The 27,328-nt window shown below is 44.9% G+C and overlaps 1 protein-coding gene across 4 annotated transcripts in view; it reads right to left on the reverse strand.

The window, feature by feature from the left end:
* mob2a (MOB kinase activator 2a) overlaps nucleotides 1-27,328 on the reverse strand; it is a 56,862-nt gene that overhangs the window by 18,317 nt on the left and 11,217 nt on the right. For 2 of the 4 annotated variants that reach the window (XM_061076197.1, XM_061076200.1), the window contains exon 1: nucleotides 12,505-12,913. The exons of 1 other annotated variant lie outside the window; for it this stretch is intronic. In XM_061076197.1, coding sequence (XP_060932180.1) covers nucleotides 12,505-12,542 — 38 coding nt within the window. In that variant the 5' untranslated portion in view covers nucleotides 12,543-12,913. Of the gene's footprint in view, nucleotides 1-12,504; nucleotides 12,914-15,726; nucleotides 15,862-27,328 lie in introns of those variants that run through there. One more of the 4 variants, XM_061076198.1, reaches the window with a different exon arrangement.

The following is a 27,328-nucleotide window of genomic DNA, read 5'->3' on the forward strand; positions in this document are numbered from 1 at the left end:
ATGCCTCATCGGTCTAACACGCTCTCCGACTAAAAAAAGAAAAGAACCGAGTCTAGAACAACAAAATCAGTTAAACTAACTCCTCCCCTCTACCTTCCATTTCTACTGCACTGCACTGAAGGGCCTGTGTGAGAGTGTAGTGTGTCTGTGCATGTGCAGACAAAGTTAGATAGGCAGCATCGAACCTGGCAAAGATAGCAGGAGTCTACCTCTGTGTTTACTGACTTTTCAAAAGGCAGAGTTTGGTAACATTGTGAAGTAATGTGGGAGGTGATGTCTTCACCACCATCACTGTAGTATGCTTCTTCCCAGTTAGGATTCCTTTAGTGTATATCGTTCGGGAGGTTTTTACAGTGAGCTCAATTAATCACAGAACCTCCTCCTCTCCAAAACAAATGGACCAGTTGTTTAAATCCAGTAAAAACACTTTTCAACACAGTTTCGCTTAAAAATCTGCAATTTTCTGATGCTGTTAAGTGGACAAAGGAAGTTTTCAAGGGTCTGTGATCCAACCTGTCGCTGAACTGTTCTCTGCTTATTTCTCAGCTGACGTCCAATGACAAAAATCCTTAATTCACTTAAATTATGACAACAATGAAGATCTAAAAAGGGTATTATCAGGCCTAAAACTGGATGAAAAGTAAATTTAGTCTCTGGCACATACGCCACACACAGGCAACCAAATGAAACTGATTATTGCCATGATCAAATTTTTAGAATTGTCCAAGTTTGAACATTTGTGGAAATATTTGATATAATGAAAGAACACAAATCAATCAATCATATCACATAGGTCTTGTCGTATGAAATTATGAGGAAATGTAGGAATTATATGTTATTATTACTGCCGTCATAGTTTTCTTGAAAGGAATATGTGACATTTAAGATGTCACATTAATATATCAAGCCTAACTTTTTCTTTCCCATCAGTTCATTCTACCCTTTCCACCTTTAAGGCCTTGAAGTCCTCTTTCTCTCTCTTTGCGTGCGCGCTCTGTTTCTCCCTGGCTTCATATCTTCTTTGCATTCCTGTAGGGGAAGGGCTGCATGCAAAGACATGCCACTGCTCTCTGTACACACAGCCTGGCTAAACAAAGACGAGAGGAGGAAAGCTGAGGAGGAGAAAACAGTAACACGAACAGTGAACCGAAGGAGGTCAAGAGCAGCAGATCTTAGAAGTATCATTTTCAGCTTGGATTGAAGCGGCTTTTGTTGTTTTGCGATGCAGACGCGTGAACCCGACGAGCAAACATATAAGTTGTCGTCTTCATGCTGCATTTAACAGGAGCAATTGCACAAAGGGGAAATACAGGCCTGCTTGATTTGTCACATCAGTGTTAATCCAATTAGAAGTCAAATTAGTTTGGATTTGCAAATGTTTAAAAACTTCCAGGCAATGGTTCGAGTGAAATAAGTTTGGAAGGAAGGAACTATGCCTGCCGTGTTCTGACTAGTCGATGACCGAGGGATGAGAGGGCTTGAGCAAGATGGATGACAGGAGATGAGAACAACCAGACCCGCATCAAGACATTTATAAATCACCATCTCCATGGATACGTCCTTAGATTAACCACGTATCGCATTAGCGGGAATAGGCCAAAATGAAAATATGAGGAGAGATAAAATGGGAGAAGATACGGGAAGGGAGGAAGGAAGGAAGTGACTGCATGGGAGATGAGATTAGTTAATGGAGAGGGGTGTGCGGCGGAGGGCAGGGCCGTGAAAAACAGAGCAGATAAAAAAGGAGCAATCGTAATAACAGAACTTTTGGACGAGAAGAGAGAGGAGTGAAAGAGTTTGGCTCCATGTGGGAGTCTGTCTCAGCATGCCCCGGCCGACTGCCCGCTACACTCCTCCTCCTCCAACATTCCTTCACAGTGGAGTCTCCATCCATCCTAACCTGGCCAGCTAAACACCTGTCTCTCACACAGGGTATAAGCCCGGGGCTCAGGTGCAAGGTCAGGCTTTGATATAGTGCTCAACGAACAAATAAGGCAACAGCGTTTTGAGTTAGTGATCAGGGGGGAGGAGGAGACAGGTGATCCCGCTGACCTTGGGAATAACCGTTGACATGTTGCAGCATCGCCGGTGTTCACACAGCTTGTCCTGAGGCCTGCAGCTAGCAGGGGAATGGTAATGAGGTCAGACGTCCTCTTAATAACTGCAGCTGAGCGGCAGAGTCACTCCGTCATCAGTGTCACGAGATAAATCACACGACAAAGGCAGTGAGGCACCGACTCAGTGTGAGAGAGTGGATGTTCTGCTCGGTTACATCCTGTGACGGAGGAGCGAGAGATCCCATCACTGAAGGGACAAGAATGCGAGTACAGCGTGTAGCTAACTGCAGTGTTCAAGCTTATAGCTCTGATAATAAAAAAGGAGCTGCACTTGCACAGTAAAAGGTGTGTGTGCATGTGTCAAGTCTTGTGCTACACTGAAATAATCCCTGAGGCTACACGTCTTCCCAGAACTCTAATAAACCTCACAAAAGGAAAAGAATGTGTCTTTTTCTTGGAAGACTGTGATAACCTTGGCACTGAGGCAAGGGCACACACCCACAGACACACACACTTAAACAACCTGTTGGTCTCCCAACTGCAGATTAAATTCAGAACATTTCTGATCCAAACTAAAATTATTAGCTAGATTACAGCTCTAGTGGAACAACATTGCGTAGCGTGGTTTGGCTCTAGTTCTTCTGGACAGGAGAGAGGAACATTCCTTGTTTTTCACACACTGGGGTAAGAGCTATAGGTGTGAATCCAACACTGCCACCTGCTGGCAGAGAAAATGAAGGTATGCACAGCTTTCACATCAGGTAGTTGAAGTCCCTACATAAATGAAACCTTGACGAGGACAGATGTTGTTACTGGGGAAAACATACTTTCTCACTTTACCTACAAAGAGTCAAAATGGGACTCCTGTCAGCCACATTTTATGGACTCTACAAATTGATATTCCTTTATTAGGTTTTGCTGTTTGCTTTTCTTTTAACTTCTTTTCTCTCACTGTCTAGAAAAAAGTTGCCTGGTCTCTGAGCCAACTAATTGGATTTAACTGAGATAACTCACTGGATTGTCTCCAAACAGGTGAATGTACTCTTTCATAACTGAGCTACACATCCCTCTTTTATTTATTATTATTATTGTTCATTTTTTCTTGCTTTGTTTTATGAAAGGAAAAAAGTAACAACCACAGCATTGAAAATGGAATGCTCCTATCATAACAGCAGGTTTACAAACAGTATATTTTGATATATACCATAAATTGTTATGATGACAACTGTTGTTTAGTTTAAGGGCCGACAAGTCGCCAAATGTGTTTTGTAATCTGAGATAATGCCAAAAAAGGACAAAATTGAAAAAAACACTTCTCATAACTGGAGGGCAGCAATGTGACTCCGGAGAGAACGCCAGATACAATTACAGCATTTTTCTGTAATGTCATCAGAGTTAGAAGAAATCAGAGACATTATGACACAGTCCACACCCTTAGAAGGACAAATCTCTGACTGCAGCCATTGTGTGAAACTTACACAAATTTACAGCTGTACAGAGTTTTTTCCATCCTACTTCTCCTTTTCAGGTTTTATAGGAAGGGTGTGGATGCTGTGAGTGTGTGCACATGTGTGTGAGAGACTTGAAAGTGAGCTAAGACTGTGGCAACACTGTAAAAAAAATTAACAGGTTTCTTTCCACTACTTCTGGTGCTGCAGAGTTATATAAAGAACAGAAACTAATATTAAGTGTGAGAATGAAAAAAACACTGAACAAGGGGATGGGAGGTTTGGAGGGAAGAAAGGGGGGGGGGGTTGTGACGTACAGACGAGGTGCAAGGAAAAAAGGGGGAGAGCTGTGGTCCATATATACAGTATGGCTCCTGTTTGCTCTGGAGCACAAGGAGCAGCCTGTGTGTTTGTGCATGTGAGCATGTGTGGTATATAAAGGTGGAGGGGGCCGGACAGAGGAGAAAGAGCGTCATGGAATATAGGTAAAGATGGAGGAGGCGAAGATGAGGTGGCGGGAAAAAGGTTTGGGTTTTTGCCCCGTGTTTACACAGGATGCATATATATGGGGCCGAGCATGATGGGAGAGGCCCAGGGGCTTCACCGGGAACAGAGATCTCTTTTCATGGTTGGAAGAAAAATAAGCAAATAGAATAAAACAAGACAGCAGCAGCAGCATGGACGTGATGGAAAGAAGAAGCCCTCAGTTAAAGCAGCAGAGTCACTCGGACTGTACTTCAGCTTCAACTGGACAGTGAAGCAGGCGCAACCAACACAAAATGGGCACCAGCACAGTTAGGCCGGGAAGTCTACTGGCACGCTCTCTGGGAGGTTGGACTGAAGGACGGCTCAATGGGGACGGTTAAGTCTTAAATGCAAATGATGCAGAGATAAATAAAGGGTGTGGGGTTCACATACAGAGTTTGGGTGGCTCTCTTTTCTGCTCCGAGGCTTCACATACCTGCTCCAGCTCATTAACTCCTAACTGAGGGCATTTAGTCACAGATTTTCTACCGAGGGGAATGTGGCTGCATATAATGTATACTGCTTTCCCACAACAGACACACACAGGCAGACTTGAATGTACAGAATGTTCCTTTAACATGGAAACATAGGCCAGAGTAATTGGTGCCGACGGCCTGACAAACCACTCTGCTGTACGACAACGAGGAATGAGTAACTGATCAGTGTCGAGCAGCCGCTTCATCACTGCTTGAGTGACCGTGTCAACATATCGTACATATCACCGACTCAAGCAGAACGTGAAACATAAAAACAGGCAGCCGTGAGAAAAATGTGTAAAGTATGTACTACATAAAGACGGGAATGCGTGGTCACATCAGCAGAAATGATAATGAGGTAAAACCCAGCTGATAAGATCTACATGCTGCAGTCAAATCACATTAGCACACACAAAAGCGCACCCGGCTGTTTCTAGGTATATTGCATAACTCGGGCTGAGAGTCCGCATTCCCTCGGCCTGTGAGATGCGAAAAATAACAAACAGACGAGAGAGATGAAAGTAGAGGTTTATGGGGGGGGGACCCCTTTCCCAGGGGAACATGTCTCCATTTCCTGTATCAGCAATAACCGAGGACAGCTCCAGCAGACTGTCTGGCATGTGAGCGAACGGCAACACTGGAGTTTGAATTGTTATTTCTGTCCGGCTGATGCCCCGTTTGCTCTTTAACCCTGAGAACATGGACTTAACTGACAAGGTCTAAACTCACTGAGCTCAAAGATCTTACTCAAAGCAAATAATCAACACTGGAGAGTTGAAGAAAAATTTAGTAAATGTACCCATTTTTCATATTACATCCATTAAAAGGTGTATTTTTTAAGGTTAATTTAACTTTTGCACATTAGTACCATCCATTTTGAAAATTATTTTGAATAATGTTTGGGTAGTTTTCATTTATTTCCATATTTAGGTAAAGCTTTGTCCAGCTTTGTAAATGAATGAAGAAAATTGATCTGGTTGTATTTACAAAAGGTGAAAAAGTTATGACATAAAAACAACAAATAGTTATTTTCATACAAGGTCAGTACTATTTTGTGAACGTTTGCTGCAAGAAAATGGATTCAACCTCTTCTGTCCTTGCCCCTTTGATAGATTTCCCTTTAATCAGCTCCATTGATGACGTGAGCAGTGACTTTGTGTTTCTTCCGCTGTCCTCCACAGATGAGACTGAGTACAGGAACATTATGCATCCATCAGCTCCAGTTTGTTTTGTACAGTAGCCATTATCTCGGGAAAGAATTGCCAGAGAGTGGTCACAGCAGGAGCAGCAGCAGAAGGTCTTTGAGAATCTGGCTGGCTTTCAAACAGCCGACTCACATCTGCTCTTCCGCTTATCACAACAACCGCACGGTCAGACACAGCGGACAAGGACATTTTCAAAGAAGAGTACAGCCACTGCGTCCCCCGCCCACCACACAAAGACACAAAAGCCTAAGTGCTGCGTTTTAAAAATACAAAAGTGCTGTTTACACATGAAGTACACAGTTCACGAGGTTCTTCAATGAAACACTAGCGTTGTCCAAAGGAACAGGATTTACAGAGAGCTAACCAGTGCATTGACTTTAGCACCTGACCAATGCATCTCTCTTATTTTCCAAAAAAGGAGAAACAAAATTCACCCTTGATTGAGCCGATGACAGATCTTGACCATGTGAGAGCAGAGGAAACTCTGGTCCATTGTGTGAGTTTGATTAACAATGGGAGTGGATGAAGGCGGAGGAAGTGGTAACACCCAGGATTGGGCAAAGAGGTGATGAGAAGCATGTGACTGAGGGAGGCCGACAGATTAACAAACCAAAAAGCAAGTCGGTGGAAAATGTGAGCAAATGAGAGCTCCCTGTAGGAAGATCTGGTAAGTGCACCTTGACATGCTTTTTAACTTCTAATGGGCTTAGAGGGGTGGGTGTGTGTGTGTGTGTGTCTTTGTGTGTGTGTGTGTGTGTGTGTGTGAGAGAGAGGCAAGAAGCAACAGCTCTCCTGCCCAGGGAGGGGGTCGGATCTCTCACAGGAAGATACTTGGAAAAGAGGCAGACATGATCTAATCACCTGCACCACCCCTCGTGAACATCCACCCGGAACAACAGCCGCTCAACAACAAGACGGCGTGATGGTTCGCCCGCAGCGAGTCCCATACCCAGAGCTGTGACAGCTGGAATCATACTTTAGACAGAAAACAAGCTCCACCCATAGACTTGTTTTCCGGTAATTAGCTACGACAGCACATCATGTCGGGATGTTAGCAGATATCAGTCTCTAGGGCCTAATCAGGAGGAAACACATCCAGTGTGAGGCCTACATGTTAGGCAAGACACAGTAATGTCATCATGTGTTTCGGTGTTATGGCCACAAACAGAGGAGAGGAAGAGGAGGACTGGGGAGGGGGTGGGGGGGGGCTTGGAGACAAAGCAAATGTTATGGAAATAACTGGAAAAAGCCACGGCGTGTTTTGCTTCTTGTGGGGAATTGCGAGGATGTCAGTGAACCCACAGCGAAGCCCGGCCCTTGGTATGGAGGAAATATCACCGCGTGTCTGTGTCAGTCGCTGAGACAAACACAGGAGTCACACACACACTTAACACAGGGGAAACAATTACTACAATGTCTACATTTCACCCCCATTTGTAACATCCTCACCGAGACATGTGCTACTGAATGAAAAGCACGCCTGCCGTCTACAGATGGTGCGTCAATGAGTGAGGGAAGGAAGTGGGCGGAGGCAACTGCTGCCAGAGTCAGAAAATAAAGGGAGAGAGCTGGATAGAAAGGAGAAACAAAAGGGGTCAAATCAATAGATGTCCTTGGAGCAGAGAGAGCACGCTCCCTCCTCTGCTGCTGTCGCACAGCGCCACCCGGTCCTCCGCCCTCCCCAGATAACATCCTAATAGGTAAAGGATGAGCTGTGGTGAGGACACTAGAACCTGATCCTTTTATGGGCAGATGAGATCAACGGTCGGTTCCTACATGTGTCGCCAGGGGATTCAGGTGCAAACAAGTCCGGGATTGGCTGCGTGTCGAGGAGTAACTGGAAGATGAGCTTATGCAGTGACATCATCGCTCCTGGAGGGGGGGGGATGGGAGGGTTGCTAATGCAGAGTGCACATCTGTCTTGTCACTGCAAAAAAACTTAAAAACAAAACTATACTGCTGCTACAGTACCAGGCTGGCACAAGGCAGAAGAACGGCCATGATACAAGAGGACATTTCAGGTTAGTTCTGGTTTGGCCCTCAGCCTCTGAGCTCCGGCAGTTTGCGTAATAAATGTTACCGACTTCACTTCAGAACAAACTGGAGTCAGCACTCTGCAGCATCCCACTCACCCCTCTGCAGCCTCTCCTCCACTGCTCCTCTCCCATTCAATACAGGGAGCTAGGTGAGCGTGTGCGACTCTGAACACGATGCATGTGAAGATAGGTCATTTTAAGGTGTGCGAAATCTGTACATATAAAACATTTAATTTTGGAGGCTATTTAAAACTTTCCTGGTCTGTTCTTTCCCCGTCTTCCTCTCCGCCATGCATGTCAGATGGTAGATAATTGAAACAAATGAGGGGGCACAGCTGCCAAAGGCACTGCAGCACAGAGGCAATTACACAGCTATGCAGGCAAGTGTGTGTGTGTTTCAGCTTGAGACGGAGAGCATATAAGGAAGTCTAACCTACCACTACCATCTCTGTTCAATTAGACTGCACTAGACCTTCCCTCTCTCTCTCACTCTCGCCCGGGACAAGCTCGATAAACAGGAAGTGAGGCGCCCAAGCACTTCCTGTCTCCCTCCCAAATGGGTTTCTTGTTCCCACAGGCAGCTCGGAGAAGCCATGAGCTTCTGCAACAACTGCAAGACCAATTTGCCACCTTCACAAAGCCTCCAGGGCCGTTTGCTTCTGGTCCTGTATTCTGTCTAACCCTTCTCCTGCCACCTGGCCATCCTTCAAACTGAGCCAAACACAATGAAGCCATTATCTACTTGCCAATTGGGCCACCAAGCAGCTGTAATGAGTTTTTTTCCATGCCTACGGGGCACCTGCTGTCACACACTGACAGCTGACACACTGCAGAGAATATTGGTCAGATCAGCTCAGATTAAGGTATTTCCAGCATGAAGCGTGGTAAAGAATGGACTCTGGGTTCCTTCTTTACCTTCTTATAGTTTTACACTTAGACTTAAGTTATTTCAGGTGGGGTTGTTTTTCCTTTTAATGAGGCGTGTGCATGACTGCACGCGCAAGTGCTGACCGTGTGGATCTAAATGCGGAGGTGAGGTTAGTGCAAGGCCATCTCTTTCTCCCTCTCCTGAGCAAGCAGGACTCATTTGCTCCTGAACACACACACACACACAGACACACAAAGAGCTGTGTGTGAGGTCTGCCCTCTGCATTGACTGGAGGGCAGGTGAAAGTTGAGAAGGACAGTCGGTCAAGTCAAGACTGACAGACTTGTTACCTTCCTCAAGGAGGTTATGTTTGAATCTTTTGTCTGTCAGCAGGATCACACAACAACTACGGGACAGATTAGCTCAACATTTGATGGAAGGGTGTGGCATGGGTTGGGGATGAGCCAGTACATTTTGTCTAATCTCAAGATCTGAGATAAAAAAAATTAAAAACACGCAAATTCCGGGAACTATCTTTGAGTTTGTAAAAATTGGAGCAGCCTAATCACATTTAAAGGGACTTTGGGACTGGAAATATTCGCTCTACCGAGTCCCATTCTGGTTAGATCGGCACTGAACAGCCAGTGTCTCTCCCAATTTAGTGTAACACAACACATGCCCTGCTTGGATTAAGTTAACTCAAGCACCTCTGTATATTTAGCAAACATTGCTACTATCCGCAAGGTCTTTCCTAGAAACACATTTTCAACAGACCATCAAACTATATTTAAAATTAGAAAATCCATTCTCGCTGTTTAGTTAGACGTCTGGTATTTTGTTTCTCCAACCAGAATGACAAAGCAGCTCTGTTGTACAGTGCAAGGGCCGCAGGAAATAATCCCATCCAACTCCTCCAACCAGAACGTTGAATATATAATGATTTCATGGCATTTCTATGCACTAATTGTAACTTAATCCCATTTTTTTCTTAAACTAAACTTTCCGCTAAGACTGATTCAATTCAGCCCCATCCGAGTGGCAGGCGGCGGTCGTGCTAGTCGGGAGTCTGGCGGGCTGAGGAGGGGGAAAGAGCGCGGTGGGATTTGTTGCTGGAGAACGGCGCCCTTGTTGAGCTGCACGTCTCAGCTCTGTGGAAGCAGCCAGGCCTGCCAAAGATGGCGTAATGAGAGACACATGGCAAACAGTATGGCCCGCGCTGCTGATACTACACACCCACACCGCGATGATACAATCAAAGCTATTGTTCCACAGCATAAATTAAAGTTACCACATGATCCACTGGCAACAAACACACATGTGCTTTTGTCATGTGACGGAGACTCCGGATCTGTGTGTGAGTGTGTGTGTGTGTGTGTGTGGGTGAGTGTGTGTGTCTGCTTTCCTACAGCAACGATGATCCGTCACAGGAGGAGAGGAACAGTTAACCTCATAACAGAGAGGAGAATTGGATTTTCTTTTTCATTCATGCTGCAATTGTGTATGATGAACTGATTGCCACAACTTAAACCTCTGATGTTACTGTGTGTGTGTGTTGAGTGTGTGTGTGTGTGTGTGTGTGTGTTGAGGGGGAAAGAAAAGACACAAGATTGACTTAAAGCTGAATGAGAACTTGACCCAGGATTCAACTCAAACAACAGTCCCCAGGCACCTACCACAGTTAGAGGAGACCTTGGAAAACTGATCCTCTGTGTGTGTGTTCGGTGGGTGTGTGTGTGTGTGTGTGTGTGTGTGTGTGTGTATGTGTGTGTGTGATGGAGAGAACGCATTCACATGTGACAATGTGCATACGGCACAAAGCGATTACAGTTAGAACAAAATTCAATGACGATCAAAAGGTAAAACCTCGAAGCTTCTCTTCTTATTGAGTGTAAAATGTATCAGAATAGCTCTGACTAAATATAATTACCTCTTCCTGCTCTCTTGGTTACAGATTAGTGCTGAGAACTTCTACAAGATTTCCATAATCACGAAACATTAAGTATATACAGACGACTGAACCTTAAATCCCAGCCAGACTGGTTTGAGTGTCAACAACAAACACGTGAGATTAAAACAAAGTGTAACAACAAAAACAATACTGTCCCTATGTGTCTTCTCAAGGTCAAAAGTGGGGTCATGAACTTTGACTATTTAACAGCTGCAATGATCTTCATCATTTCCAGTCTAAAAGGTATACGTATGGTTAAAAATATTAAATCACACACGGATATGATTGAGTATTGAGGATTCAGTGAAGTTCTTGATTCACAGACGTACTTGGCTTTAGTGCTTCTCCTCAAGTTCACCAGAGAATAAATAATGAGGTCCCTGCTCCAGACTGTATAAAAACTCAAGGTCGATTCCAATCTATTTGACTTTTATGTAATTTGCTGAATGACTGTTCAATTGCTCCACTCTACACATTAAACATGGAGTCTGTTTTGGAGCGTGCTGGCAGGCAGGCAGTTTCTGCTCCACACAATGCTACTGTTGAAAGCCAAAACACCGGAGCCCCGGGTTAGGAGGGCCAGCCGGGGCTGAGGTCAACGAGGACCTGTTCGGATGGGTGTGCCTCCAAAAACACACATCAATCAAGCCATATAACATCATCGATGGTGAAACTGCTAAAAATAGACGTGACGGCCCATTTTGGCTTAATGAGCCCATGAGACATCACTGCGTAGGTCCCAGCCCTGCCTTGATCATGAAGGCAAATACCTCTGGCACAAGCCCTGCCTTCATAAGGCTTCTGTGTGTATTTGGCCAGCAGTATATGACATGTGGTGCCTCACAAATACATGAAACACACACAAACACACACAAACGGCAGGCTGTTATTCATACTAAGAGCAGCAGTGAAATGCAAACAAAGTCCTGAATCACATCGAGGCCTAATCTAATCCAGCTGTGCTGTGCGAGTCTATGTTAAAGCTACAATTTTACCCTCACCATCAAAATGCTCCTTAGAGAACTAGGAAGTTATATTTAGACTTTATACAGCAGTTAGGACAGGCTCGGGCTCGCCAACCCCACAACCACAAGAGAGTGGGACCACAGACTTCTGCTCCAACTGCCAGAGCAAGAGACTTCCCTAAATCAACTTCACCTTCCTCTCAAGCACAACAACCACATGCATGAGGGCCAGCGAGTCAGCGGGTCTTATAACTAGCCACTCTCCAAAACAGCTGGTGTACCGCGTCCATCTGAAGGGAGCTAAATCTAAAAAAGTGAATTCAGAAAAAAAAAGTGCAAAGTCTATGAAGTGCAATGCTCTGCAAATAACAGAGCCACACAAAAGGGAAAAACACACACCCTTGACCTCTTTGGAGGGAACTGTGTGTCCGAACAAACAGTGCTGCGGAGCCAAAGAGGCAAACGGGAGGATGGGAGCAGAGGCTGCAGGGCAAGCCTGACTGATCATCTGCCTTCTGGCTTCACGCCATTTCATTCCAACTAGTCGTGACCTGCCATCCCAGCAAACGCTGTTACCAGGAACATCCAACTCGTCACCATCGCTCAGCTACAGGAGACGGGCTGTAGGCCAACGCTATCCGTCTGTCCCCAGCTCCCTCCCTTCCTCCCACCTCCTCCTCCCCCTCCCACAAGTCAAGACAACCCGTGCATTTGACTACAGCACAATCTCTTCCCTGCCACAGCGGCACTGTCCTCAAATGTCTCAGTAAAACCCGCAGCAATACAACAGAGAAGTGAATGGGCAGGACAGGAGGGAGAAGGGAGGAGGGAGGGATCGGATGGAGAAGTTAGTGAAAGTCTAAAATAAATACACAGAAGTGCTGAACAGCCAAGTGGGGTGATGTCAACAGCAGTAAAGAGGAAGGGAGGAAGGGGCATGAGAGGAAACAAGGGTATCGGTGACTCGGTTAGCTACCTATAGAAGAAGCAGTCGCAGCACACCAGAACCCCCATCCGGTCGTCGGTGAAGCAGAGCCGGGCTGACGAGGTTCCGAACCACAGCACCCTCCTTCCTCCCGTCTCTGCTTGGCTATGGGTGCACCGGAACGGCAGCTCCCAGCTCCAGCATAGCACCTTGCGTAATAATGTGGCTGCTCGAACGGCCTTCGACTGTAGCGCAGGTGGTGCAGGACAGACGGATGCACACACATGAAGGCCCTTTGATGCGTCAGTCAAACAAACGAGCACTTTTCAAAACAACTTTTCTCAAAAAAGGATTCACGATGCCAGACTCAATTCTCTGGGCATGTTTCTCTTTCTCGCTCTCGCTTCCAACTACTGCAACTGCCTGCCTCACTTTCACACTCTCGTCCTCCCTCTCTCTCTCTCCCTCCCCTCTGTCTCTCCCTCTCCCTCCCTCTCTGTCTCTCCCTCCCTCGCTCCCTCCCTCTCACTTTTTCTAGCTGGCTCCCACTTGAAAGGCGGGAAGATTAGCTTGGCAAACAGAGTCCCATAAACAAACTGCTGACGGCCGGGCAGCATCGGGTGGACTGCAGGGGAGAGAGATGGACGGAGAGATGGCAAGACGTAGAGGGCGAGAGAGAGAGAGAGAGAGAGAGAGAGAGAGAGAGAGAGAGAGAGAGAGAGAGACAGGAAACAATCCCCGGGAGGATCCAATCTCAGCCATCTGTATACATCCTAAACAAGGTCTAAACATCCCATTCCCACCCGTCGCTCACAGGGACCAGACACACACTCTGTTTGTTAAATCCCCCCGATTCCCATCACACCTCTGGGGAAAGTCAATGATTGCAGCAGGTTGACAGCTTTACCACCGTCGGGTTATATGTAACCGAGCCATAACAGCAGATTGCTCAACTCGTGTCAAAACAAAGGAGGGATCAAATTGTGTATATGCAGGGGGACGAACATATGGGATTACGTACACAATGACGGGGACGCTTCATTCACACAAATGATGCAAAGGTACGGGACGGGAGGGGCTAGCGCGGAGACAAGCCCCCAGGAAGCGAGCCAATCACTGCAGAGTACTGTGGCAATGTTGTGGGGCAAATAAGGCGAAGGACACAAGGTGAAATATGGACCTCGTTACTTCTCTCTCTCTCTCTCTCTCTCTCTGGATCTCTCCCATTCATCACTCGATACAAGCAATCACTTTCTCTTGCCCTTTGCCTCGTTACAGATCACAACACAGAGGCGGACACACAAACACACACACACACAGTGGGGAGGACTGCGGTAGGCAGGTGAAAGTGTGTGTGTGTGTGAGAAGCTGTAACTAAAGTCTGCAGGACTCGACAGACACGGACACAGGATTAACTGACCAGGAAAAAGGCAGCAACTGAATACCCGTGCTTGACGTCAAGCAGGCCGAGAGTCTGCAGCTCAGAGAGAACAAAACACTGCAGTCGGCCAAGAAAGACAAGACTCAGGCGAGCCAGTCACCTTCAGAGGACAACAGTTACGCAACAACTGCAGGAGGGGGGGACGCTTCTGCTTGTTCTGTCGCCGACTCATCAAAATGAGCCCCGGACCTGGACATGGTTTTTAACAATAACAAGTTGATATTTTCACCTATAACACTGCTGCACTGAAAGTCCTACACGACAAAACTCAACTCCCTCTCTGCTTCGTCTCGTCTTTCCGAAAATAAAGAGATGACAAAGGAGAACTGCAGCAGCGCCGGCGAAGCAGTTTCCTATCCACTGACGTCATCCCTCCTTCTCCAGCGCCACAGCCGGCTCCTCCTGCGGCTCCCAGGAGACCTGTGACCAGGAGGCTGCAGCTCACAGCCCTACGCTTTAACGCTTTAATCACCTCATCCTGCTTACCTGCACACGCACATGTGGGCGGATGCTTTCAACAGAGCAGAAGGGGAAGGTAACACAAACACATGCTTCCGAAGCTATACATCATAAAGAAGTGGAGAATGGGTAGATGGTGATAGACGTTTCTTCCACTTTCAGCTGTGTGGTGAAGTGGGCGTTCGGTGCTCATTAGCTCCCTTTGTGTTTTCAGTTCCCGAGAGTCAGGAAGTGGGTTTTGTGTGTGTCAGGTACTGCAGAACGCCGTGTGGCCCTTAACAAGCCAAATGGGAAAAGGAGCAGCAGAGGGAAAATGGAAGGAACGAAACTGGCTCTAAATCATTTGTCACTTTCAACAATATGAGAGTGTGTGTCTGTGTGTTTGTGTGTGTGTGTGTGTGTGCTTCCTCAAACTTTACGGCCTTATCATGAAATCCAGACAAACAACAAAAGCAAGACATCCGGTGAAACAGGCACACACAGGATGAATGTGAGAAAGCTGTGCAACACTGTTGTTTTTCAGATTTTTTTTCTAACAAACTTGTGACTTGTAGAGATTGCACAACAAGGAGAGAGAGAGAGAGGGAGAGAAAGAGGGAAAGAGACATAGAGGGATGGAACCGCTGGGCAGACCCAACTCGTGACCGGGTTTAGAAACGCCTGGTTATGAATAGAGGCCGTTGCAATCACGTCAAGCGAAAAAAGTGGGTTAGGGGGAGAGAGAGGCAGACACACTTCACGCACATACAAAGTTGCTAGGTGATGGGACTCAATGATGGGGTATTTCAGTGGAAGGGAGGGGTGGGGGGGTAGAGATCGTTTTTCTTAATGGGAGCAGGAGGACAAAAGAGAAAAAAGCCCACCCCCTCCTCCACCCACCTCAAAGCAAGACAGACAGGTTTCTCCTCATGGAGCTGAACAGACTGAAACCCACGTGGGTGAAATCTGGGCGCCAAGGATGTGACATTACAACGACCACGGCCTACAAACACACACCGTCATCAAATAGAGAAATAGATACGACAATGTGAGAATATATGTGTATATATGTGAGTATATAAGCCTGGACAGACTTTAATATCCATCACAATGAAGAACAAGCCTTCAGAGGTGCAGCTGCAGCTGAATGAGCCTGATGCTGCTACTGTTGCAATAAAAAAGTCAATATATCAATATTAAGGGTCATTGTGGGAAATTAAAGAAATGCAATAAAGTGCAATAGAGGGATCTCCACGTGGAAAACACAAGGGAAAGTGATTTAGAAGCTGAGGGTGTATTAAAGCATGCTCCCTCCTCTTCCTCATCATCTTCATCCTCCTCCTCCTCCTCCTCCATAAGGCTAACACACCACATCACACCAGCCTGGTTCTTACCTATTCAACGTGTAGGATCCGTTCCGTTTAAACCTCATCCTGGACGAAAGGAAGCGGATAAAGAAATCCAGAATTGACGAGCTTTCTGTTTTCTTGTCGCACCTTCGAAAGAACCGAACCCCACAACGAGAGTGTGTGTGAGGGAGAGAGAGAGAGAGTGTGTGTTCGAGTGAGAGAGCGATCAAGAAAGAGAGAGAGAGAGTGTGTGTGTTCACAAAAAACAAACGTGGAACAATAAGGAGTTGCTCCTTGCAGTCCTCCCTCACTCTTCCTCTTCTGTCTCTCGCTTCCTCCTCCTCCTCCCTATGTGTTGTAGTTTCCGTGGGGCTGGGTTAACGAGTCTTCACACACACACAGACACACAAACAGACACACACACTGCAGCCGTTTCGATTCAACCCAAATCACACCTCGTATCGGTGGTCAAAGTTAGAATGTGTAGAAGCGATCATGGAGTCTGGAGGAGGAGGAGGCTGCAGCTCCGCTTTGTTTTCCACTGACTCGCTGACGCAAACCAGCTCCTTTTCCTTTCCTCCCTCAGAAAAAAAAACACCCGGATGAAACTTGAACCTTTTTCTCTTTTCAACTTCTCCTCGCTGGCATCTTCCTCATGACGTAAACCACGTTGAAAAACACAAAGAACCGCAAGAGGAAAAAAAGAAGAGGAAACGTGCGCGGTCCCTTTATGGAAACGGTGATCGATGCGAGGCAGCGCATCCACGCTCCTGAGGAGACTCGTGTTTCAGCCTTTTCCTATCGGAGCCGCTATATATACACACATACACACACATACACACACTTATACACATGCACACATTTCTACTCGTCCATAGGCGGAACACAAACCAGACTCCAGCAGCAGAGATCGGCTCCTGTCAACGCCTGAAGGGTGAGACAGATTTAAGGCTAAGAATAGGGCTGAGGATCCATTAATGCCGTTTAAATCCAAGTGTGTCTCTTCTAATGGACACACGCACACACACACATGCACACACGTTAGATTTCATTACACAGGAAGCTGGCCAACATGATGCAAGTGCAAGGGCAGATTCAAGGCTTTTATACTGATCAATTATCAGCATGGAGCCCAGGATTTGCAGCTTAATAAAGAGAAAAGTGATTATCTTTTGTCGCAGCTACTCTATAATTATGATAAAACTGAGTATTTGTGTCTTTCTGGTGGACACACACTCACACACTCACTTTATATTTCATCAGACAGGAAGCGGAAAACATGATGCAAGTGCACAGGCCCTTTTAGAGCTTTAATATTGATCAAATATCAGCATGCTTCCCTGAATTTGCAGCTTAATAAAGACAAAAACAATGTGGTTTCATTCCAGTTACTTTAGAATGATGATAAAACTGGATATTTGTGTCTTTCTGGTGGACACACACACACACTAATTCTCACTTTATATTTCACTACACAGGAAGCTGAAAACACAATGAAACTACAGGAGCAGATTCAAGGCTTTTAGATTGATGCATCCCTGGATCTGCAGCTTATTAAAGAGAAAAATTAGCGCTCTTAAATGTGCCTGATTTTTCATATTAAGATCCATTAATTATTCCCTGGGAAACGCCCAACCTCCGATTGTTTAAAAAAAATGATCCTGACCCCTACCACATTCTTTAACCATGTTTCAATAGAAATCCGTCCAGTAGTTTTTTACGTAATCTTGCTTAGAATCAAACCAACAAACAAACAAACAAACAGACAAAGGTATAAAGAAAACACTGGGTGTAACTCCAGCTCATCGGCTGGTGAATGTATCTATGCTATGCAGATGTTTCAGCATCATCTCTGACAACCACCTCCAGAAGTGACGGTGAAGGGGGGAGGTTCCAGGAATGTTCAAATGTAGAGCAGTGACAGTCTGAGTCGCTCACGGTGACTTTGAACAGACGAAGACGTGACACTGGAATGACGTCGTCTGATCTCTATCGTTGCACCAGCAGCAGCCGCCTCCCTCCGGCAAGTCTGAAGTGTGTATTCATGCCCTTGGGCAAGGAAGGACTGTCCCTAATGGTTGTGTGTTTGTGAGTGTGTGTGTGTCAACACCAACTACAGCTGCAAAGCTGTTGTTTTGTCAACTTTGGATTTAAAGAAACATGTTCGTATAGTTGGAGACTAAACAAGATGGATGGAGAGAGAGAGGGGGAGAATGTTTTGAAAGGAAGTTTAGACCACACTGCCAGTTGAGGAAGCTTTGGGAGGGAAAGATGAGAAACAAATAGGGATCCCATATTTTAATCCACTATATGAGACACCAACATTCTCATATTAGAGACAAATAGACAATAACTTCCTCTGAATTAGCAAAACTCGAACTAAGTCGTGATGTATTCTGACCTGAGTTGCATCATGCAGAAGCTATGACTTAATCAGATTGTTACGTCCTATTGGAGTTTTTACACAAGATTTTGCAACATTGACGTTCAGTTACTAACAGCTTGACAAGTAGAAGGATGTAATGTTCAGAGAAGCCCAAACATCATGCTCCTCCCCCCCCAAACATCTTTAATAGCAAAATGAAATGCCTCATTAACTCAGGTGTTGAGGGACTAAAGCAAGGACAGGCACAAAATGATGAATCCAGGAAAGTCATATCTTTTAAGAGCACTCAGGATTAGTCAGCATCACATGGCGGGCGTGTGGTGCAGCGGATGTGTGAGCGGGAGCATGTGCACTATTCCCCCCCGCTCTGGGTCGGTCTCAACGGCTCCGAGCTCGTTTATTACAACCAGAGCAGCCTGGCAACGGAACTGCTGATCTATTGCTGCTGAAGCTCAGTCCGTCACTGCAGCGTCACAGCAGCCACAGATATGAGGAGGAGGAAAATGGGAGGAGGAGGGTTAAGAGAAGATGAGAAGACAAGGATATAGGAGGCTTGGAGTAAAAAAAAAAAAGGGATGGAGAGGGGAGGATGGGGGAAAGGAAAGAAGGAGACCACTGCAGACCACAGAGAGGCACAATTAGTCCGAGCTTTATTGACGAACTTAGAAAACAGCCCCCTCCATTCTCACCCTCCTCCTTTTCAGTCTGAATCCATTCCTCCTTCCTGCACTCATTCATCGTCTACACCTTCACAGCCCCTGACTTTATTGCTCCCTTTGCAGCCCCTTCATTAAGCTAATTTGTGCTTCTTTCGCAATCCTTATTTCTATTGAAGCCTCTTTATTCCACTCTCACACACACACACACACACACACACACAACTCCCTCTCATCATGGACGCCCCCTTATTACCCTTTCTGCATTCCTCTTCCTGGTGCATGTTGTGTAAGAACGACTCAAAGAGTGTGTCAGTGCATACTAATGGAGTCAGTGTGTGATGCCTTCAGGAGAAAGCTGCAGATTTTCTCAGAAGGTGTTGACATTAAAAAAGGACAAAATACAAAGAAATGTGAAAACAATAAACTTCTCTTCTCTCTGCTTCGTTCCCAGTGACGTGGGACTCTTCTAGAACACAGTGGCTGCTGGCTGCCGCTGTGGAGGCGCCCTGGACCCTGCACTCCTACACAGGCTTTCCAGGAACACATCGCACAGAGTCAAATTCAGGATCACAGAGCACACACACACACACACACACACACACAAACACCACTGTGGCTCCAGCAACTTGAGTGCATGTATGAGAGGAGAAGCCAACTAGAAAGATTGTGCCACTACACATGCCAAGTTTTACACACACACACTCCTGCCAACAACAACAAAAAAAGAACCTTATGAAACTGCTCACATGTGTATTATGCAATTTAATTCACAGGGATTTTGCTGCAAAGATACGAGCACAAACAAGTTTTTGACCCTGAATACTTTTCAGCACACACAAACACACACTGAGCACAGTGAGGAGTATATGTGAGCTGGGGCCCAGCCAAACAGTGCAGTATGAAAGGGCCTATATATACAGGCAGGCAGGCAGGGCGACGCCAGGAGCCGGTCAGTCTGTCACATACAGTCTGGTGTATAGTGAGAGGACACTACTGTAACTCACACTTTACAGTCTGTCCTATGGGCTCCTGCGACCCGTCTCTATGTCTGACTGTTAGCACCAAGCTGAGGGACATTTCAGTATGGGCTGGGCGATGGGGGACAAACATTTTATCAAGATATCAGATTTTTGTTAGATAGCTTTTGGTGGAAATGACTGAAAATGTTTTATTGGCTTGCTCTACTTCCTGCGTGAAGGTTATCAAGTGATAGATAATTGGAGCATAAATGACATTGATGTTGGCATTTTCTCAAATTTCACCTCAACGCCCAGCAAAAGCCAAATGTTATGTCTGAATACTTCTGGACTTCTGCACTCAATCTGTGTTATCTTTGTAATTTTGGAGGGCTTTGGTTTCAGGTCAAATTCTAACCCGATGGGAGGAAATGAGACGCAGCCTTGGCCGTGCGACGATCGCTGCTCAGGCATTTAGAGAACGTGAAGCTCGGACTCAACAATGAAAAACCACATTTTTCAAATTTTTTTTAATTACTATGCAGCTGTGAGAAGTCGCGTAGCACATTTTTTCGGGAAGGGAACTATTCTGAAAAATGATTAGTATTTTTTGTTTACTTCTAGGATAAATTCAAACCAAGGTCAGCTAAATAAATAACGGGTTTTGATTCCTGGCAGTATGGAGAAGCCAGGAAACACTATTCAAACTTTTATGTGTAAAAATAACATTTGTCCAGAATTTGGTTTTGCAAAAAATATAATCAAATCTTATGATCTGAACAGAGAAACCCATTCACTAGTTAGACTGAGAGTTGCTTCATTTTAATGCCTGAAGCACTGATATGTGGGAGCTGCTGCTGCTTGTGGTACTATGATGCCACCTACTGTCCCACACAGAGACAAGCACCTTCACTTGCTCATCCTTTCTCTCTGAGGCTGCGGTGCTCAATGAGCTGTGCTGGGGCTGAGGAGCAGTGATGAGAGAGCGGTGGCGGGCAGGGCAGAGGACCTGCAGCCGGAGGTGGAGCTGGTCACTGGTGACTGGTATGCAGTCAGGCATTACTGGAATGTGAATAAAGGGGCTCTACACAACTGATAAGAGGGAGGAGGTGAGGACAGATGATTAAAAAATAAGAATAAACAGACAAAAGGAAGAAGGAGGGGAGGGCAGCAGCTGATTCCTCAGTGACGGCTGGTATTGCTGGTATGTGGCAGAATGTAATGAACTGAGGAAGACGAGAAGAAGGATGGCGATGGTAACAAAGCTATGAGGGTGAGTTGTCGGCTGCTTTCAACAGCCTCTGTGGCAAGAGCATTAAAACAGCCATATGTTACAGTATATGTCCAACATCTGCACACAATTTCACAAATCAAATTGTTATATCAGGATCTGGTGCAGATTCAAGATTTTGAGATAGGACGTTTATCAACATTTTCATTGATTTCTCAGACAATAGTTCATAGATCTTGATGGGAAAAAAAATCAGGCACATTTAGATGACTGAGAGTTATGAGTGTTGTTGCATTTTAGTGCTGAGCAACATAAAAATCCAGATAGTGTGAATTTATATAAGGTTTGATAAGGGGACTGTGGGGCCTTGGTGGAGGTTTGAGCTCTCTTAAGTGCCATTTGAGTTTAAAATGTGTTCAAATATGTTCCTTGCACATGTAATATATACAACAAAAAAAATATGAATATGTTCTACATTTTAAACTTAGATAAGACAATATATATTTAATGTATAGAATACTAATTAAATATAAAAGTGCTAGAGTTGGTGATATTTACTTATTGGTCATGGGACAGGACAGGGGAACTCTAGGGGCCAATCACATGTAAACCGTGCCTGACCTGGATCCACCCATGCTGAAAATATTTTATCGCTCCTCAGCTTTTTCCTTCGGTGGAGAAACATAAATGCTGACGACAGGTTTCCCACATTGACAAATTCCTTTATGTAAAAATGAAACCGTGGAATGAAGACATAAACCAACCAGTGTTTCCCTAACACTGAAAGACTGCACTGTGCAGCCACAAATAAATCTTGATTTTGAACATCTAAATATTACGACCAGGGTTTTTAAAAAGAAAACTTCCTCTTGGAAACATTCGCTGCATACAAAGAGCCTCAGCTCAGAGAAGAACAGAACTATTGATCTCTGCGTCTGCCTCTGGCTGGTGGCGGAGCATCAGCGCTGGTTCAATGCTGCAGCGCCACTAGATAGCGTCATGTGACTGGAAAGAGCTGACAGAACCCGACGCACGCTGGGAAGACCTGCGAGCCACGATTATGCAACAAGATATGATTTCATGTTCAATGGACAGATCTCTCCCTCTTTCTCTTCTCCTCTTTCTACACTCTTGGTCTTTCTGCTTTTCTCCTTATGTCACCGAAGTGTCGTCCACATCTTGTGTCCTTCCTCTGTCTCAACCCTCACAATAAAAAAAACACACACACACACACACACACACACACACACACACACACACACACACACACACACACACACACACACTGAGCTAATATGACTTGCTTAAATTAATATGTGTGACTAAACAAACGTCACCTAACTGCTGACAGGTGCTTCTTTTTCACCCAGGAGTCTAAACAATCAATTGGACTGGACACGTGCTGCCACCTTGTGGGTTGAAGAGAAACAACAGCCACATTCAGGCTTTAGAGACCAATGAATCGTTCCTGAAATTAAGCTGATAATGTTGGTGGAGTTTTGAGTCACTGTGTTGTGGCTTCTCTCTCATTAAGGTGGTAACGTTAGCAGGCTAAAACACCAGAGACCAGAGAGACAGAGAAGATGGGAGAATGATTCCCTTTTTCAATGTCATTACACCATAATTCAAAACAAATAAGGACTTTGAGTTAAGGACTTTAAGGTCATATTTAAATCTTTTGTCCTTGAGGCTGCATAACAGTGAGGAAGTGTTTTCTAGTGCTTATTATAGCAACGTTCAACAGTGGTATTATACAAGCTTTTCTTTATGCAGCTAAGCCATTTAAGTCGTGAATCAAAACAAACTGTGGTGTCAAAACTACAACAACAGTTTCTAAATCACTGTGTCCACAGCCCCACTCCCAATGATAGATGTAGAATGATATACGGTCTATGAGAACAAACAAACAAGACATCTGCTTGATGAATTATTTCTCTTTTGTTTGCACAGCAGTGTTAACGTGATCCAAATCAAAATGAAGATACCACCCCCAAAAGATGTGCAGTGAAATTCCTCATAACGTATTCAAATATTTAAATCTCCAGATTCTGGGTTTTTGTGAACATGCAACAGGAAGTGGTGTCGCTCTGAGCTGATGATAGAAAAGGCCTTTCCCAGGTATCTAATCTATCTGCACACAGTAAACAGCTCCTTACAAACACAAACACACACACACAAACAGGAGCTAGTACACTCACTGCTTCAGTTTGTACACCACAGCCAGTGGTTATGTAACAGCTGGTATGAGCAGTGGTGTGTATGTGTGTGAACTTGTGTATTATCTACACGCAGTCTTTTAAAATGTCACGCTACCTTGAATAAAATGGAGGATTTCCCTGGGTTTGAACATTGTTGGAAGCATTTTGGATAATGTAAGATCACAAGTCAACAAAGTATCTAACATAGTGGGTTTCAGACATTTTAATGAAGATTTATGACATATTTTATCCATAAGTGGTTGCGTTAAAGTGCGTTTGTGGCGGTTTGCACTCTACTAGTGCCATTTTAGTTCAAGAGTTCGGTCTTATATTTTGAGAGTATTATTTCTTGACTTCAAGATCAGAATGTCTTATACTTCCCCTGCTCTCTCTCTCTCTCAAATAGACCCTGCTTTAACACAGATGTGCTCTGCTCCAGCTCAAACTGTCAGAACTCAGATACAGTCGCTGCACAACTGTCCCGTGTTTCAGTTCGAGTCCTTCCCCTCGCACTCAGGCTGCTTCTGTGCACTCCTAAAAACAACTGCTCACAGTTTTTATGCTAGTAATTTAATTTAGGTGAAATTATTCTCTCAAAATTCCCCCAACCAAGAAGAAGACTCAAACTGAAGCAGACGCACAGTTGGAGCAGGAGCGGAGCAAATCTGCATGCCGGTGCTATTAGAGAGCGAGTGCAGGGTTTTTAGGGAGAGGATTACAAAAATGTGAACGTGAAATGAAGAGGTAATGCTCTCAGAATGAAACCTCACACGCTCTTGAATGAAGACGGGGAAGAAAATCCATATGAGAGATGCTATTCAGATGGATATCTCTAATATAGTAGCTTCGGTGGAGGTTTCACTGTAATATACGACGAAAGGAAGTAATATACCAAGGTAAGCTGCTCCAAGCAGAAAAGAGAGGAGGCACGATGAATAATTTGTGTCTTAATAACGTTTCTAGGATATAGACGCATACTGACCCACTGAGACGTTTCAATAAAAGTATTAAAGGAGAATTCCAATGGAGATTTTTTTTTTATTCCTATTAATAACCACCCACCTATGAGAGCACATGGCACGACATCACATCTGCTTCCCAGAGTCCACTTCAATACACTGTCAAGTTAATATATATGACAAAGGCTAATTATGAGCATTCAGAGACATGCAGAGCAGCTGCACAGAGCGGTTATGGCTGACAGTAGCAGGGACACGTAGACCGAAAGATGAACAGAGACATTTGTGGTTAGAGACAAAGCTAATGTGGCTGCTTTTTGATCAAAATGAGCACGGTGACATGAAGCCAAGCCGCAGCCAATGGAAGGAAAGCGGCAACTTCCTGTGTTTGTGCATCTCACTGTTTGCTCTCCATTCAGCGCTACTGTGACAAAGACTTCCTGTGAGCTTCTGCTCCAGACTCCTTGGCCTGTCGGTGGATTTGAACAATGAGGCGCAGGGTGCGGCAGGGAAGGAGGTGTAAAGGAGCAATATGCATGGAAACACACAAATTGAGCCAAGCACGCAGCCGTATGCAAACATGAGGACGCACACCCAGGCTGAACAAGCACACGTACTCAGAGATAACAGATAATGTCAAGCACGACATGAAATCAGGGAAAAGAGAAAGTGAAAAGAAGAGACGGATACAGGTATAGAAAAATGTGAAAAAAGTACACTAGAGAAGCAAAAAACCACTTCGCTCAGAGACACCAAACCTCACTTAAAACCTACGAAAACAACCAGGTGTAACATTTTTTATGAAATAAAAACCTCCCTCTCTTTAACCCTGAGCTAGACATGAACCTAGCGGAACAAATCCCCGGCCTACTGCTCCTCTTTGAGAGGAAACGGATGTGGAGATGAGTGTTTCTCACATACATGAAACAAACGTGCAAACTGACACCCACAGAAACTTCTGACGGAGCAGATATTCTGCACACCACAGTTTGGACACATATAGCTACGTCCGGAGCAATGGATTGACCTTTACTATTCGTTGCTCCTTTCAATTGGTTACGTATGAAGTAGATAACATAATGATAAATCGAGGCAGTGGCAATGAAATTAACAAAATGAAAAGGTTCATTCATTTTCCCCAGGTTTGAAATGAGGGTTGTTTGTACCATTGTGATGGTACTGGTAAGATCTCTTTAGACAATTAGACACTTAATCATTTTGTCAAATGAATAAAATGTTTTTTTACTAATTTAATAAATGTAAAAAATGTCCCACAGCTCAAGGTCATGCATTCAAATAGCTTGTTGTATTTGAGGCTAAATTCAATGATATTCAGTTTGTTGCAAAAAAGAGCAGCAAGTCCTCACATTTAAATAGCTACAGGAAACGATTCATCAAGCAACTGGTCGTAGAAGCTCTTCAAAAAATAACCAGCAGAAACACGAGATACTCGTGGGCAAGATACAAAGATAAACGAAAGGCGAGAAGCAGAAGCGCTGGGGAGGGGAGGGATGAGAGTGAAGATAAAAAAAGAAAGAGGAAGGAAAAGACTGGAGGTCAGGAGTCTCCTTTTGCTTCACAGATATTTTCGCTCCATCACTCTTTATGTAGGCTAATCTCTTCCATCTCACCTCCCTGAGCTGACCAGATCACTTAGCCTCATTTAACCAGCTAACGGCCAGTAATAAATCAGCAGCACACTCCTCTCCCATCTAATCTGTAGCAGTCTCCGCCAGCTCCTGCTGATATATGACTTGGTCCACTCCGGTTTCCACAGCCAGGCTGAGATTAGATCGGGTAGAAAACCTGTGATGGGAGGATGAGCTAGACATCAACCAAAAAACTAAGCCACTTCGATTCAATTTAAGGATGACAGAGGGGAGGCAGGACAGACTTAGAACCGTTTCCTTGGTCTCCTTAGAAACATATTTTGTAATTACAGAAACCGTAGGAAGTTTCAATATTTGCAAAAATACGGTAGCTACGTCCTAGTAATAATATAAAATGCAATTTTCTTGATTTCTAAGGTTAAAAAAACCAAACCATACAGCTTTGTTAAATAAAGGACTTTCCCTAAGTAAATATTACCTTAACTTGGAAACAACTCCCCCAGTTCAAACAATGAAATCTCAAGTATTATCTTTAGTAAATATGAAAGTAAACAGACACAAACATTCATGCCAACTCATGACTTCTGCTGGTGAGCTGCTGGCCTCGCTCCCACGCCCGGACTCCTCAAAATACCTTCCTATTAACAGCCAGTCTTGTAACCTGGCCCCTTATTACACCAAGCTACTGGCTCAGTGTTCACATTTACCATGAGGCGTCCGGCCCCGGGACCACCGGTGATTAAAAAGGCTTTTAGAAAAGGTCACGTTTAGCAGGTCTACCACTGGAAGCACACAACAAGAGGAAAAGGTCAGAGTTGTGACATCATGCCAGACAGCTGTGTGTGCGTGACCTTGACGGTGGTGCAGTGTGTGTGTTTGTGTGTATGAGTGTGTGTGTGTGTGAAGAGGACAGCACACAGCCAGAGCATGCTCCCCTACGTGCGCCTCTGTAAACCCTCAGTCAGTTGGACTTATCAGTGTTTACACACACACACTTCCTCCAGGGGATAGCAGAGGCCTTACAGGGGTCAAATACTCAGTTGGGTGTCTTGTGTCCAGCCTCCAGCTCTTCTGCCCAAATCCTGGGAGGCCCAGTCTGCAGCTCCCAAACAGTGACCCTTACCCGGCAGCGTGAACCAGACGACCCAGAGCGCCTGCTCCTTTTCTGTTCTCTCCTTTTGCTTTCATTCCAAATTCAAAAAAACACGTCCCTCCTCCTCCACAACCCTTTATTTAGAAGTGAAGCACCTCGTTGAGCTGGACTCTAGCACTCTAAAACTCACAGGCTCATGTTTAGCAGACTTGATCATCCTCGAGGGAGCCGGTGTTTGATCTGCAGATGTAGACATGTTGATGTGCGAGACAAGAAAACGCTGCTGCAATGTTAACACCTTCTAACACCTCCACCAACCAAACAGTCCCTATTCATTCAATCAAGACGCACCAAATGGCACAAAACCGCAGATATCAATCCACACAACATACTGGATCTCTTTCCATTCAGGTCCATGAATTATTCCCAGAGAAAAATATTTGTTATTTCAACTTGTTACTCTAAAACACACCAATTTTGTAATTTCATGTCTAAAGCCTGAAAAACTTGCAGTCATTTCCCTTGCTGAGAGGTAGAGTCGTCTTGAAACCTCAA

The sequence above is a fragment of the Limanda limanda genome, chromosome 8 (assembly GCF_963576545.1).
Source record: "Limanda limanda chromosome 8, fLimLim1.1, whole genome shotgun sequence".
NCBI classification, from domain to species: Eukaryota; Metazoa; Chordata; class Actinopteri; order Pleuronectiformes; family Pleuronectidae; genus Limanda; species Limanda limanda.